The following is a 15,800-nucleotide window of genomic DNA, read 5'->3' as shown; positions in this document are numbered from 1 at the left end:
GATCTGTAAGTGGGTCCAATATAGAAACTTGTAGAAAATCGAGAACCAACGCATTCTGTTTGAATGTGACTCTATGTGGACCGTTTCAACTCATACTAGCTTTAGGCATTCATTCATGCTAGAGGTCATCCAAGAAAATATTTCCTCAATTCATGACCCTCCGAAAAAAAAAAAGGTGTGTCCTTGATATACCATCTTCTTCATGGTTCATGACCTTTGGGAGTCTAACTATGGCCCACACAATGGACATGCATGATAACCTAAGGTAACGAAACCTATCCCAACACCTCTATTTAGTGAACACAATCTTGAATGAGCTATGAGAGATTTGACCAACGAGAATGGAAGCCTACTTACTTGAGCATTCCTCGAATCCTAAAAATTCATGCATTGTCCACATGAGAACGGCTTGTATATTGGCGGACGCTTGCTCATATCTTCCATAGTGACCCCCTCCTCCCACAAAATGTTAAGCTCATTGATAATGGATGGGGATAGATGTCCATATTCTTGACTTTATAGTGGCTAGGAATGAGCAAGCTAAAGATGAGGTTGTTGGCTATATATAGTCTGTCTATATATAGCACCCCAGGTCCCCTCTATATATTCCTATCATGTGTGCTCAGTTGACACACTTTTGGGGTTCCACTTCCGGTGTCTCATATCTCTCTTCTCTCCTCTCTTCCTTTCATCTCTTGTCTTCCTCATAGTTTCCAAAATGGTATCAGAGCCGGGTTCTACAACATCACAAAGGCTGAGGTAATAGTTTTGCGGAGTCCAGTGATGCACGCGTGCTGGATGAGGAGGTAGCCTCGAGCTGCACTGGAGAGGCCTGTGTTGATGATGATGTTTGCATCGAGGTCAATGTTGACGTTGGTGTTGCTGCTGATGCTGATATTGTAGGCGTCCAGTAACACCACTGTTGCTCTAGCCATGTCGCTAGGAAGGCCTGTGCTCCAGCCATGGCGCTGGGAAGGTCTGTGCAGAGTGCGGGCGGATACGAGACACATGATCAGAATCTTCATCTGGCAACTCATTAAGATCAAACATGAATCGTCCCTTGGTTGCCATCTCAGGTGTCGGAGACTGCTGGATCAACCAAGAGTGGTACGAAAGGTATACATGGCGGATGATGGCATCGGCAGAGAAGAAGCATGCATATTGCTCTCTGTTTAGTGGCTGTTCTTGATCTAGCTTCAAATTTTCCACAGGAACCGAGGATTGCCAGAGGCATTTGTGCCTATCAGGAAGGCCAGTAGTCAGATCTTTCCCTAGGGGTGCGCTCACAGGGTGGATCTCCCGGCAATAAAAGAAGAAAATATGTTTTCTGTGTTGAGGGGGATTTCTCTGTTGTCGAGGAAGCCTTTGCCAAGCAGTATTATAATGTGCTTAAGCTCCATCCTCAGCACGTGCACCGGTTTTACATGGATTCAAGCTGCCTCACCTGTTTTGGTGGCTCTGTTTTTGTTCTGGTCACTGGTATAATGTATAGGGACAACAACATTCAGAACTTCATGCAGAGCTTTTTCCTGGCTCCTCAGGAGAGAGGCTATTATGTTCTCAATGACATATTCACATTCTTGGATGCTGATCCTCAATCTGTGCCATCAGAGCACAATGCGGGTAATGGCGTGCACACCATGTTGGAAAGACTGCACATATCGCAAGATGCAGATAATGAAGCCCTAAGTCATGGAGCTACTATCCATGATGAAGCAGTGGTGAGCAATTATATGCATGGTTATTTTGATCATGATATATACAGTGATCTCAAGGAGGCTACTATAGATGACATGGGCCTTCATCAACAAGAAGAGACATTTGCACCTGAGAGACTTTGCCTAGGGAGCAGCATTTTCCCAATGAGGATCTTCAGGTTGGAAGTTTGGAAGATGCCTCAGCTGAAAAAGGATCATATGCCTCTATTTTAAGGTCTGCAAAGGAATCAAACATGAGAATTTCACAAGCTCCAGCCTCAAATCTTGTTCATCAGCAGTAGGTAGAGCAACAAGTTCTATCATACCAGTTGAGTAACTACTCTGCTCAGGTTTCTGGGCGACATTAGCAGGTAGAGCAACAAGTTCTATCATACCAACTGAGTAACTACTCTGCTTAGGTTTCTGGGCGATCCTCAGAGGAACCTGTACTGGCTAACAATGAAGGTGAGATCAAGTCTGTTTACATTAGGAATTTGCCTACAAGCATCACAAAGTCTGAACTTGAAGGTGAGCTGAGAAAATTTAGTTCCATAAGATCAAACGGCATCATATTAAGGCCTCACAAGGAAGGTGGTTCCTATGCTTTTGTAGAATTTGAGAATGTGGACTCAGCACTAAGTGCTATAAAGGTATCACCTAGCATGATAGATATAAATAACGCTCCATATAAAGCTAAGCTTTAGAAATAAAGCAACTAATAAAAGCACTGTTGTGCTCTGCAAGAAGCTTCCTCTCTCTCTTCTCTCCTCTACATCTCAACATCAACATTACTTTTGGATGTTGATATTGCCATGCTTCATGATGATCGTCCTTGTTTGTTATTCCATTGATGAGTGTCTATATTCTAGCTGATGATAAATTGTTTCGTTTATATTCTTTCCAGCTGATGAGGGTCTATATTCCAGCTGATGACACATTATTTGGTTTATATTCTTTCAAGCTAGCATCTATATTTATATTGATGACAAATTGTTTTATTTATATTCTGTTCATGGGGCCCCACATGTTTTATGTTGTCTATAGAGCGGCGTCGCAAACCGTATCTATAGACCTTGTGTTGTTCTAATATCACTGTAAAGTTTTTCTTTAAGTTTTGATGTGACAGATGTACTGCTTACATCCCAAGTTCAGTTGAAGGAATTTCTTGGAGATTTTATCTTTTGCAGTGATGTCGCTTATCCTTATTTTACATGTTGTATATTTAGGAGTGATAAAGCTCTTTTGATGCCTCTGAATAGGCTGTTGTAATTCAGGAGTGATGTAGCTCCTGAGTGATGGAGCTCCTTCTCTGTTGATGTTGTAATTCACGAGTGATGTAGCTCCTTTGATGCCTATGAATGGGCTCTTGTAAGTTCAACTTCTTTGATGCCTATGAATACGCTCTTGTAAGTTCAACTTTGTAATTTTATATTTTGAATATTAATATAACAGTAGGTCTATATAGAGCTGTGGGTTTTTCCCTTGAGCCCCCCAAGGGTTTTTTCATCCATAGTAAGGGACCTTTATTTGAGCGGGGGATGTTAGCTGTATATAGTCTATCCATATATAGCACCCCAGGTCCCCTCTATATATTCCTATCATGTCTGTTCAGTTGACACACTTCTGGGGTTCCACTTCTAGTGTCTCATATCTCTTTTCTCTCCTCTCTTCCTTTCGTCTCTTGTCTTCCTCATAGTTTCCAACAAAGGTGTCCTTTCTTCGTAGAAAGCCATGGCGAGATGTTGTAGTTAACAGGAACTACATGCCACACACTGTAAGAAGCTGAGAAGAGACCGAATGGGTTCACGCCATCCATAGCAAGATCGAGCCAAAGATTCATTGGCTCTCATGCAAAGCCTAGAAAGGTAGAGTCAATGTGGCTCCATGCGCATAAATCCGCTAATATTTTTTGGACTCCATTTGTGGATCTATTTTGCACATGCCACGTTGTCAAGCTTGCCATGCCCAACATATGAAACATGTGACGTATATGGGGGATAAGTGGAAAGTGTGTAAGAACTTTCTAAGGGATGGTTTGCACTTGCAAGTTCTCTCGATACCTGTGAGCACCACACTTTGGACATGTCTCCATAGTCTCAAACTCTTCTCGAAATAGCACGTAATCGTTGATACATGTATGGATGCTATTGTGGTCCATGCCAAGCTTTCGTAAAACATGTCACGCATAATTATGAGACTCAGGCATGGTACTTCCAAGTAGCAATATATGATACTTTAGCAACCTGAAAGAAATCATAAAACACCTTGAAAAATCACAATTGTTTTTTATAATGGTATTGAAAAGAAATCAATGAAGCGTACGTAGAAGGTACTTGAACAACTCGTCACACTTGGATCGCTCCACCCGTATTTTGGTTGCACACTTAACGAGTGCAAGCAGCATCTTCAGGTGAGATACTTGACACCTATCCTATAATGGTATAGATACTTTCTCTCTTAGTGGATCAGATGTCTCGGCATCCGTGGGTATCAATTGCATCGATCATTGTCTCCATCTCAAGCTCCAAGTTTGTAGGAAAGTCTAAAAGGCTACCTATTTCCTTTGGATTGACAGTATAGACTAGATCGTGCCCTCCAAGTGGTGGATTGGCTCAGGCCCTCTCTCTATTGCACGCCCACAAACTCTTCTAATTGGCCGCAATAGATGCATTCCTCCTTGGTATGAGACGTCACCTCCCTGTATAAATATTACAACCACATCTAATGTTCTTGTCTATGATATTCAATTAGTTTGCGAAAATAATATAAGGCATGATTGATACACATTTTTCTTAAGATTTTCTCAAAGTTTGAGATTCCCTGATCAATGATCTCTACTTGAAACTCGTCGAAGTGGCGTATGTGATCTATAAACAAGTGATACTTTTGTCTGATTGCCAGCTTGCATTGAGAGCAAGGACACGGGACACGCTGATTAAGAGATACACCTTGTGATCTTGAACATCACGACCATCATCGTTTTCCATTTTGTCTACGTTATGACAAAGAACTGGTTTTTTTTCTCATTCTCTTTTTATTTCTTGATTTGTTTGAGAAGGGATTTCTTCTCTTGTAACTCAAAAAAATTAATGTCAACTAAAGTCTTGGTAATTTTCTCCCCCTTTCTTTGCACATTCTGTTTTATGTTCTCTCCTCCTTCTCTTTCTTTCTCTCTCTCTCTCTCTCTCTCTCTCTTTTGCCATTCTCTTGGTTTCTCTCCCACCCCTCATGTTTTCTCACTCATTCTCATCTCTCCCTCCCTCTCTCTCTCTCTCTTTTCCAATTTCTTTGTTATCTTTCATCTTTATTCTCATTCTCATTCTCTCTTCCTTTTCCTTTTTGGAGCCCCAAGAGAGACACCAAGGAAAATGGGGATTCTACTACAAGAAAATCTATATTGTAACATCAACAAGCTTTTATTTCATTCTTTCAATAACCAAAACAAAGAAAAACAACAAATCTTCACGCAACATCATAGTAGATATCTGCCATATATTTGATAGAATCAACCATAATCTTCAAATCTTCACAAAATCCATCAATAGAACAAAGAACATAAAATAATACACCATTTTTGAATGAAAATCAATCATATAATATTCATCTTCATTGTCTTCATAGTTTTCGCTCTCAATCTCTAATATACAGATACACTATTTTAATAAAATTGGCTATCTCTGTCTCACTCACACTCTCTCTCAATAATATGTCATCTCTTCATTACAATACTCAATAATGACACTTAATAATCCCTCTTAGGTCATGGATGCACCTCCCAAGAGGTATGGGAGGTATGAAAGGGCACCAAAGCCACTACAGTGTCTCTTCATAACTCACTACTGTCATTATCACTTTAGTCTTCACCAACTTCTTATTCCATTTGTTTTAGCTCTTTTGAACTTAGATTCATCCTTTCCAAAAGTTAGAAAACTTTCCCAAAGTCACACATACATTCTACAGAACACGTATAGAAGATCTACAGAATAGAACAGAACATGAACAAAGTAGAGACAGAGCAGAGACAAAGACTCTATAGAGGGTTACAGAAGGTCATTAGAATCTCATAACTCATACTAAAACCATTCCAAACTATCAAAAAATATTCAATAAACTTTCAAAAGACCTCATCCTTCTTCAATCATCAATCCATACTTCATACTGAAAACAATCAGAACAAAATAGAAGCTATACATAAGATATCAGAACCTCAACAGAACCTATCAGAATATCACAGAGCCTCATATTTATACTAAGAATCATCATGAACTTCCAAAACATAATCAATATCATCCAAAATACTCTCAAACACTTCCATTAGCAACTAAACATCACTCAAACTCCATCAAAAATCAACCATTCAGACCTCAAAAATAACAAAAATTAGTCAAAAATGCAATCTTTTTCCACTCTCAACACTTTTTTCTTATCCCTCTATCATTTCCTCTCTTTCTCCCTCAATGCACCTTATTCTCAAGAAAAAAAAAGAATAAATAACAAGAACAAACCAAGAGTAGGATGGATTGTTCATCTCCTCTTCGCGATAAACCCTCTCTTTGTTTCTCTCCCACCCCTCGTGTTTTCTCACTCATTCTCCTCTCTTCCTCTCTTTGGCTCTCTCTTTAAATCAGTTAGAGATCACTGCTAGATGTTACTAAATTGATTTCTTATTACGCATTCTCTATTTAATAAATTTATGCCAATAAATTAATGGCTCACTTTTCTTTAAGTATTGATGATGATCTGGCATGGCCATGAGACCATTTAGAGACCAGTATTCCTAGTGCATCACTTAATGGGATGATCAGAGCACTATGATGGGGATATCTAGTACATGTAGTACAAGTTATGAAGGGGTAAAGAAAGAAGTGTCTGCCAAGTGTAAGAGTTTACACAAGAACCAAGGAGTTACATATAAATGAAGATGGATTAAGTTCTAAGAAGAGGAAGTTCATTAGCATTGTGTATATATATTTATGTGTGCATCCGAGGATTCTTGGGAACATTTACTTGTGGGTAATGAGCATTGCATTCATTTGGGATCATCCTCTCCCTTACAAGTCAAGGTTTAAGGTATTTTCTTTTATTAAGAAAGAGGAGAGAGGTAATTCTCTCACTAAGAAAGATGAGAGACATGATCATCTGGAAGTGAGGAGAGAAGTTATTTTCTCTTTTTAAGGTCTAAAATGACACAAGCTTTTTTGTGGAATTCAATCTTAAGGTTGAGGCCCAAGGCAATTTTATGAACTCTCCTTAAGGTGGTTGCATGGACCACAAGTTAAGAGTACAAGTTTGAGAATATTTTTTTTAAAAAAAAGACATGGTGAATCCATTTTTTAAATATCTTGTGATAGACATACGATCTCTAAAAACTACACGAGAGGGTTATTGGAAACAACGAGATCTACAAGTTTTGTGTTGGACATTTTTTCATCCAAGCAATACATATGGAGATATCTCGAAATTGATGTTGCAAAATAGGCCCTAGAACATTGACATCTTGCATGAAGATCAACTCAGGTCTCTCTTTAAGAAGAGAAGCTCTTGAAAGCCTATAAAAGAGGAGGCTCTCCTTGGGTGTGGAAGAGGGGAAGGAAGCATCACTTTGCATGCATCCAAGAGCAGAAGAGAAGATGTAAGTGCTACGAAAGATCTGCTGAAATCAAGTGTTGTGGAAGCTCTGTTGAAATGAAGTTCCAAGAGGAGAAGAGAAGGTGCTGAAGATCAACTCAGGTCTCTCTTTAAGAAGAGAAGCTCTTGAAAGCCTATAAAAGAGGAGGCTCTCCTTGGGTGTGGAAGAGGGGAAGGAAGCATCACTTTGCATGCATCCAAGAGCAGAAGAGAAGATGTAAGTGCTACGAAAGATCTGCTGAAATCAAGTGTTGTGGAAGCTCTGTTGAAATGAAGTTCCAAGAGGAGAAGAGAAGGTGCAAGTATTATAGAAGCTCTACTGAAATCAAGCGCTAAGAGGAGAGCCCTACACATATTGTGTAGGAGAGAAGGAGACTCAAGAAGGATCAAAAGGTGCCAACTTCCAAGTTGTGCAAGTGTTAGCCGGTTGTTCAAATTGTACAAGGAACTGTGATCTTGTTTCCAAGAACTACAAGTAAGAACTGGTTTATGTGTAATGGAGGAGCTTGCTCCTTTGTCAATAATATAACTTCACAAGGGGGGGGGACTAGCCCATATTCCAATCCCTAGTGTGTTGTCAATTTCTCTATCTCTCTCTCTCTCTCTCTACATCTTTTTTTTCTCATCTGTCCTCTCTTTGTGCCAACATAATATTCACCATATGTATTTTAAGTATATAAGAAAGTTGAGCGTGTATCTAGAATATTATAACACTAGAAATCTATAAATCTAAACTTACTAATTGTAAACAAACCTACTAACTTAATAATCAATTATTTATATAGATAACCATTTAAACAATAAAAACCTCTCTCTCTCTCTCTCTCTCTCTCTCTTAGTCATCGATTAGTAATCTAAACAATTTAAAGCAAAGTATCTAACTAAACTAACTAACTAATAGATAAATCTATAAATCTATCAACCCCTCGTGTTTTCTCACTCTTTCTCCTCTCTTTCTCCCTCTCTCTCTCTCTCTCTTTAAATTAGCTAGAAATCATGGCTAGAAATCTATAAATCTAAACTTACTAATTGTAAACAAACCTACTAAAACTTACTAATCAATTATTTAAATAAATAACAATTAAAAAATACAAATCTTTCTCTCTCTCTCTCTCTCTCTCTCTCTCTCTTTTAATCATTGATCAATAATCTAAACAATTTAAAACAAAGTATCTAATTAAACTAACGAACTAATAGATAAATCTATAAATCTATATCCCTAAACTATAAAAACCTCTCTCTCTCTCTCTCTCTCTCTCTCTCTCTCTCTCTCTCTCTCTCTCTCTCTCTCTCTCTCTCTCGTTCTCTCTTTCTTTTTCTTTCTTCTTCTCCCTCTCTCATTTCCTCTCTTTCTCCCTCAATGCACCTCATTCTAAAAAAAACAAACAAAAAAAAGAAGAACGAACAAGAACAAACCAAGAGGAGGATGGATTATTCATCTCCTCTTCGCGACAAACCTTCTCTTTGTTTCTCTCCACCCTCGTGTTTTCTCACTCATTCTCCTCTCCCTCCCTCCCTCTCTCTCTTTCTTACATTCTTTGTTATCTTTCATGTTTATTCTCTCTCTCTCTCTCTCTCTCTCTCTCTCTCTCTCGTATTGTTTTCGTTTTCCTTTCTTCTTCTCTCTCTCTCTCTCTCTCTCTCTCTCTCTCATTTCCTCTCTTTCACCCTCAATGCACCTCATTCTTGAAAAAAAAAACGAAAGAAAAGAAGAAATAACAATTAGAACAAACCAAGAAGGGGCAATGTACTCATTGCAAAGGCCTGATGATGGATTCTTTGTCTCCCCTTCACGACAGCCCCTCTTCTTCCTTTGTGTACTTCCTCCTCTTATTCGTGAATGGCAACGGTGATGGTGACGGTGGTGAGAAGCTCTCATTCTCTCTTTTTCTCTCTCCCTTCTAAATGCATGATCTCTTTTGCTCTCTCTTTCACTCTTTGCGGCCAAATGCCGCACTCAAGTTTTGCCCACTTTTTTCTCTCTCTGAGTACCGTTGCTATTTGCGACGCTATTTAGCAACGCCACTAATATGCATCACAACTACCTATTGAGAAATGTGCAATCATATCCACCATAGCATCTATGTAAGGAACAAACAAGACAAAGAAACACATTGCAAATAAAGCCTTAGACTAGGTCAAGTATGCATGGTTTATTAAAACCACAATTGGTGAATACCATGGTCACTTTCCACCTTTCTCCACCTATCAATATCGCCTATTGTAAGCCTATAAAAGGCACTCATCCCCACACTCATTTCATTAGTCATTCTCATCAGTTGTACTTGCATTATGCTTGGATAATATCCATTGTTCTTCTTTGTCAATGCTTATGTCTCATTATGATTGTCTATTTGCTCATTAGTGATCCTCCTTACCATTCATCCTCAATATTTTAACATGGTATCAAAGCGTGTTTCAAGGTATTGAGCCATTAGGCCATTGTTTGGGTCACTTCAATTTGAAATTTTGGCTCCCTCTACTTTTCCATTAATCTCTCACCTACCTCCATTGCTACCCACCTTCAATGGAGGGATGGAATCTTTTAAACCAGGGAATTTCAGCTTATGATTTCTTTTGGGATTTTCTTCCTCAGCTTGATGCAATTGCCTATCACTTTGCATGATGACATTAATCTCTCATCACTCCAGCATTGCCCTTTATTCAGTCCGCTACTGTTTGTGCCTATGTATTAGTTTTACGTTGCACGTAGTGTATACACTCTACAATGTTGGTGTGAATCATAGGGCTTTAGAAGCTTACTATGTAAGCTATCTCCCCATCAAACCTCTAGTCATACAATCACCTGTACATGTTGTAATAGCTAAAAAACAAGTTGGGTCTGTTAACCCTAATCACACGTAGCCATAGCTAACTTCCTAAAGCTTCATCTTTCACTTTATTCTCTCACTCATTGGAGTTCTTACCACTTGGATTCACTGGACTACTTATTCTTCAACAAGATCTTATCAGCAAAGAGAGGAAGTTAGTGAAGCTTTTTGAAGTCTTGAGGATCTCAAGCATCAACACCATAGCCATTAACATTCAAGCTTTATTTCCTGTGGCTCAATCTTGGTAAACTCAAGTCTTTGTTATTGAGAATCACTCATTCTTCAGGAAACACAACCTCATTTTAGCAAGCATTCAAGTGATTTACCAACAAGGAGGGGAGATCTTGACAGATTTGCAAGCATTTCAAGAGGATACAAACACAATGTCCATTAACACTCATCTAGTGCTTTTAGAACTTATGTTATCTAACACAATTAGCTTTGCCTTTGATCAAATCTAAGTTTTTTTGTGCTACTCAAGCATCAAATCAAGGAGGAAAAGACTCAAACTTGCAAGACCTTTAAGATCCCAAGTTCAAAGGGCATACTAGTCACCTAATCACCTAGTATCTCTTGATACTAATCAGATAGTGCTTCTTGGCACTTATGCTCAAATGAAATTTGAAATTTTTGGAGCTGATTTGCTGCTGATCTTGCAACCTCAATGGGCAAGGACTCACCAACACTTCGATTCAACAGTGTCAGATTCCATAAATGGTGAAAATTGATCTTGATGAAGAAAGGCTTGTGGTCAATCACAAGTGGTCAAGAGAAGAAATAATGTGTCTACCACATTAATCAACATGCCAAAGTGGAAGCTTGTGGATATCAAAGCTTCTCTCTTGGAAGAGGAAAAGAAGATTAAGAGCAAGGGAGAAACATGAATCCCAAGAGGAGACCAACAACTCCTTTATGTGAAAGAAGAGCATAGTTTGTGACTTTTGTAAGAAATCTGGGCATATTGAGAATTTTTTCCATGCTAAGCAAATGTCTCAAAGAGCATATCTTAATGCTACACTAAAAGAAGATGAAGACAATAATGAAGAAGAAGACGCCCAAGAAAAAAAGAATAGGACTCACCAGTCCCTTTTTTTAAGCTCATTTTTTGATATATTTTTTAAATTTTAAAATGTGGACTTGCCTAATGTTCCCACCATAAGCTTCTATACTCATGTAACCTCTGCACACTACAGCCCCTACACACTTAGTGAGGCCTTGTAACAGCCTCTAGCTTTTATGGTTGGTTCTTTCCATGTCTACACTTAGCAAGGTTCTACTCACTATAGCCTCTGTATACTCAGTGTCTTTCTTAGTTATGATTGAGGAGGGGCGTTGAGAAATGTGCAATCACATCCACCATAGCCTCTGTGTAGGAACAAACAAGGCAAAGAAACACATTGCAACTAAAGCCTTAGACTAGGTCATGTTGTCAAGAATGTGGGAGAGAAGGAAGGAGTCTCGCTTGAAGCTTTCTTGCTTGCACAATGGGGGAAGACACACAAGGGTGGAGGCTGAAAACAGTTTTCCTCTTCTTAGTTGTGTAAGCCAAAAGAACTCAAGTACAAAGAAATAGAAGAACCCTATATATGGGTCTCAAACCAAACTCAACTAACTAAGGTGGCATACTAACTGAGCCACGAACTAGAGTAGATAAGGATAGCTATCATGTAGCTATTATTCATGGGCGGTGTACCAACCGCGTCTGCAACTGACAAGTCGGTGACATAAATATACAACGGTCACCCTGGCGTATCACGAGTGGAGCTCGATATCTCAACACTCCCCCTCGAGCTCAATCCCAATTCCTGCACACCAAGCAGGTCTCTGAACTTGCGCAGCTTCTCTGCGCCCAATGCCTTCGTGAATATGTCAGCTACCTGATCCTCTGTGCTGACATAAACTAGATCAATAAGACCTAGTAAAACCCTCTCTCGCACATAGTGATAATGCACCTCAATGTGCTTTGTTCTAGCATGATAGACTGGGTTATTTGCCAAGTGTATACTACTCATGTTGTCACAATAAATGACAACTGGCCCATCTGTAGACTGATGCATATCATAAAGTAGCTTATGCAACCAAGCTACCTCACATGCAGCCATTGCTGCACCCCTGTACTCAGCCTCTGTGCTCGACAAGGCAACTGTAGGCTGTTTCTTGCTGCTCCAAGTGACTGCAGCACTCCCAAAAGAGAATACATATCCACTGGTAGATCGTCTATCAGAAATACTACCAGCCCAATCAGCATCAGTGTATCCATGCAACTGTATCTGAATCCCAGTGTCATAAAATAGTCCATACTGCAATGTGGACTTCACATACCTAAGTATGCGTCTAGCCGCATCCAAATGTGGTTTCCTTGGAGCCTGCATAAACTGACTTACCAATCCAACAGCATAGCTCAAATCTGGCCTGGTAATAGTCATATAAATCAAACTTCCTACTATGCGTCTGTACATAGTAGGGTCTTCTAGAAGCTCACCTGCATCTGTGCTCAGCTTCACATTTTGCTCCAAAGGAACTGAAATAGGCTTACAGCCTGTCATCCCATATTTGGACAGCATGTCCAATCCATACTGCCTCTGCAAGAGCTGTATCCCACTTGGTGATCTAATCACCTCAATGCCCAAGAAATAACGCAGCTCTCCCAAATCCTTCATCTCAAACTTCTGCTTCAATAGCATTTTCACATGAAGGATATCTTCATCACTGTCACCTGTCATAATCAAATCATCAACATAAATGACGAGCAGCATAATACCTTTCTCTGTTTTTCTCACATAAAGTGAGAAATCTGCCTTGGAAATCTGAAAGCCAATAGTGACAAGATACTGTCCTATCTTGTCAGACCATGCTCTAGGTGCTTGCTTCAAGCCATACAAGGCTTTCTTCAACCTGCAAACAAACTCAGGATGAACATCATGCACATAACCTGGTGGCTGCTCCATATAGACCTCTTCTTGCAAATCACCATGCAAGAAGGCATTCTTTACATCCATCTGATGTAAAGACCATCCCTTTGATGCAGCCATAGCAATGACTGCTCTTACGGTTGCCATCCTTGCAACCGGACTAAATGTTTCTTCATAGTCAATGCCATATGTTTGTGCATACCCCTTGACTACTAATCTTGCCTTGTATCTGTTCACAGAACCATCAGCATTGTGCTTCACCTTATAAACCCACTTACAGCCAATTGCATTCTTACCTTTAGGCAAAGGTACTAACTCCCATGTAGCATTTGCTTCCAAGGCATCCATTTCTTCACCCATGGCTTTCTCCCATTTTTCTTTTCCCATGGCTTGCTCAAAAGATGTGGGTTCTGGTTCCTGTATCACTTTGACCATATATGCATAGTGAATGGCTGTAAATCCATCATATTTCAGCCTATCCACAGGATACCTAGCTCTTGTAGACCTGCGCAAAGTAGGTTCACTCCCAGGTGCTCTCAAAACATCCCTGGTCTTCCTTACTCCAGGTGTAACAATAGAAGGAATACCCAACTCATCATCAATGCTCTGTTCTGAGCCACTGGATTCACCATCCACATAAGAGTGACCTGCATTCACATCAAACATGGGCTGATCAACCTTCTCTTTTCCTTTTCGTGATACCTACATACCACTATCTGCATTGCTTTGAGAAGATTCTCCTGATCTCAATCTGCCTGTCCATGGCGAAGAATGTGAACCACTGCTAGAGGACGCTCCAGGTCCACTAATATTTTGTGACTGCTGCTGTGAATTCTGTGTAGCATTACCATTTTGTGCATCTTCATCATCAATCACATTTACTGGTTTATACCAGCTACTCATCTCATCAAAAACAACATCTCTGCTCACTGTAAACTTACGAGTAGAAGGGTTATAGCATCTATACCCTTTTTGCTGCAGAGAGTAACCAATAAATACGCACTTCTCAGCTTTTGGATCCAACTTGGATCTCAGCTCATCTGGCACATGTACATAGGCAATGCAACCAAAAATTTTCAAATGAGAAATATCTGGTTTCCTACCAGTATACCTCTCCTCTGGAGTCATTCCATGTATTGCTGCAGTGGGAGTCCTGTTCATTATGTAGACTGCTGTAGCAACTGCTTCAACCCAATAAAAATCTGGCAAGTCTTTTTCATTGAGCATGGCACGAGATACCTCTCCAATATGCCTGTTTTTCCTTTCTGCAATTCCATTTTGTTGTGGGGTATAACTGCATGAATATTGCTGCTTTATGCCATGCTCCTGCAAGAACTTTGCAAACTCATTTGAGAGGTACTCTCCCCCTCCATCTGACCTCAGGCATTTTATTTGCAGACCTGTTTCTTTTTCAGCCATAGCTTTAAGGGTTTTGAAATGCCCAAAAACTTCACTTTTCTTTTTCATAAAATACACCCAAACTTTCCTGCTATAGTCATCAATAAAAGTGACAAAATAATGACAGCCTCCAAGAGATGCAGCTTTAGTAGTCCACACATCAGAGTGGATTAATTCCAATGGCTTCTCACTCTCTTGAACATGTCTAGGAAATGGTTTCCTTGCCTGTTTTCCAAACTGACAGGCTTCACATACCTTATGCATTTCTGCAACCTTGAATTTGGGCAATCCTGCAACAATATTTTGGGCCTGCATTGATTTAAGTCGCTGTACATTAACATGACCAATGCGTTTATGCCAGATATCAATATCTGCAACTACACCGGTCCCATGTGCAAACATTGCTGCACTCAATTCAGACATGTCTGCATCCAATGTAAACATTCTGCCCTTCTTCTTTCCTTTTGCTATCAAGCGACCTTTATTTTTCATATCCTCAACAAAGCATCCATGAGGATTAAATCTGACCTGCAAGCCCTGTTCAACCATTTGACCAACTGAAACCAGATTCTTGGTGATATTCGGGACATGAAATACATCGGACAGGTATTTCTTTTTCCCATCCTGCATAGACAAAGGAATTTTTCCAATCTGCACAATAGGATGTGCAGTATCATCACCAGTCTCCACAAATCCTGGTTTTTCCATTTTCCTTGCATCCTCCATCCATTCTGCATGACCTGTCATGTGGTTTGATGCACCTGAGTCAACATACCATACATCATTGCTTTCTTCTGCACTTGTCACAGAATTGTTCATGTGCTGCACCATGAACAAATGCTCATTTTTGTCATCACCCTGTCTGTTAGAAGATGCATAATTCCCTTGTTGCAGTTTTCCATTCATGATGTCATTCTGCTTTTTATAGCAGTCTTTAGCCATATGACCCATTTTACCACAATAGTAGCATTCAACATTACTGTTTGCATTTTGACCTCTTTGCCATCCACCACGACCTCTTTGGCTCCCCCTGCCTCTAGAGTTACCACGTCCTCCTCCATAGGACTGGTTTTCTTGAGTTTGCTGCATATTCTGATTTCTACCACGGCCTCCAAATCGGCCTCCTCTACCTCTGCCTCTACCTCTTCCAGCATTTGAGTAGAAGACAGCTTCTTTTGAAGTTCCTCCTGAAGAAGATGCACCACCATTTCTCTGCTCCTCAGAAATTAGAAGAGCAATCAACTCCTCAAAATCAGGAAATCTTTCACGAACTGAAATGGATGTCCGAAACTGTGCATAATCCTTTCCTAGACCATTCAAGGTCACGGAAACTA

At 39.9% G+C, this 15,800-nt stretch overlaps 1 protein-coding gene across 1 annotated transcript; it reads left to right on the top strand.

Annotated features, from left to right (window-relative positions):
- The first annotated feature begins 962 nt into the window (after positions 1-962).
- Positions 963-2,401, top strand: LOC148022275 (nuclear transport factor 2-like). The gene is made up of 4 exons (XM_087696828.1): positions 963-976; positions 1,077-1,116; positions 1,290-1,883; positions 2,117-2,401. Exons 1-4 carry the CDS (start codon positions 963-965, stop codon positions 2,399-2,401), a joined length of 933 nt encoding a protein of 310 aa, XP_087552954.1.
- Positions 2,402-15,800: the final 13,399 nt, after the last annotated feature.

This window comes from Lygodium microphyllum, chromosome 17, assembly GCF_053477565.2.
Source record: "Lygodium microphyllum isolate KBCC chromosome 17, Lygodium_microphyllum_v1.1.10, whole genome shotgun sequence".
NCBI lineage: Eukaryota > Viridiplantae > Streptophyta > Polypodiopsida > Schizaeales > Lygodiaceae > Lygodium > Lygodium microphyllum.
The sequence above is the reverse complement of the archived record's forward strand: the minus strand, read 5'-3'. Positions and strand labels throughout refer to the sequence as shown.

Excerpts from the sequence above, each read along its gene's own strand:
- LOC148022275 (XM_087696828.1), top strand. Across the intron at positions 1,117-1,289 it reads AACCAAGAGTGGTACGAAAG|GGTGGATCTCCCGGCAATAA; the intron begins GTATACATGGCG and ends GTGCGCTCACAG. Across the intron at positions 1,884-2,116 it reads TGAGGATCTTCAGGTTGGAA|GTTTCTGGGCGATCCTCAGA; the intron begins GTTTGGAAGATG and ends TACTCTGCTTAG.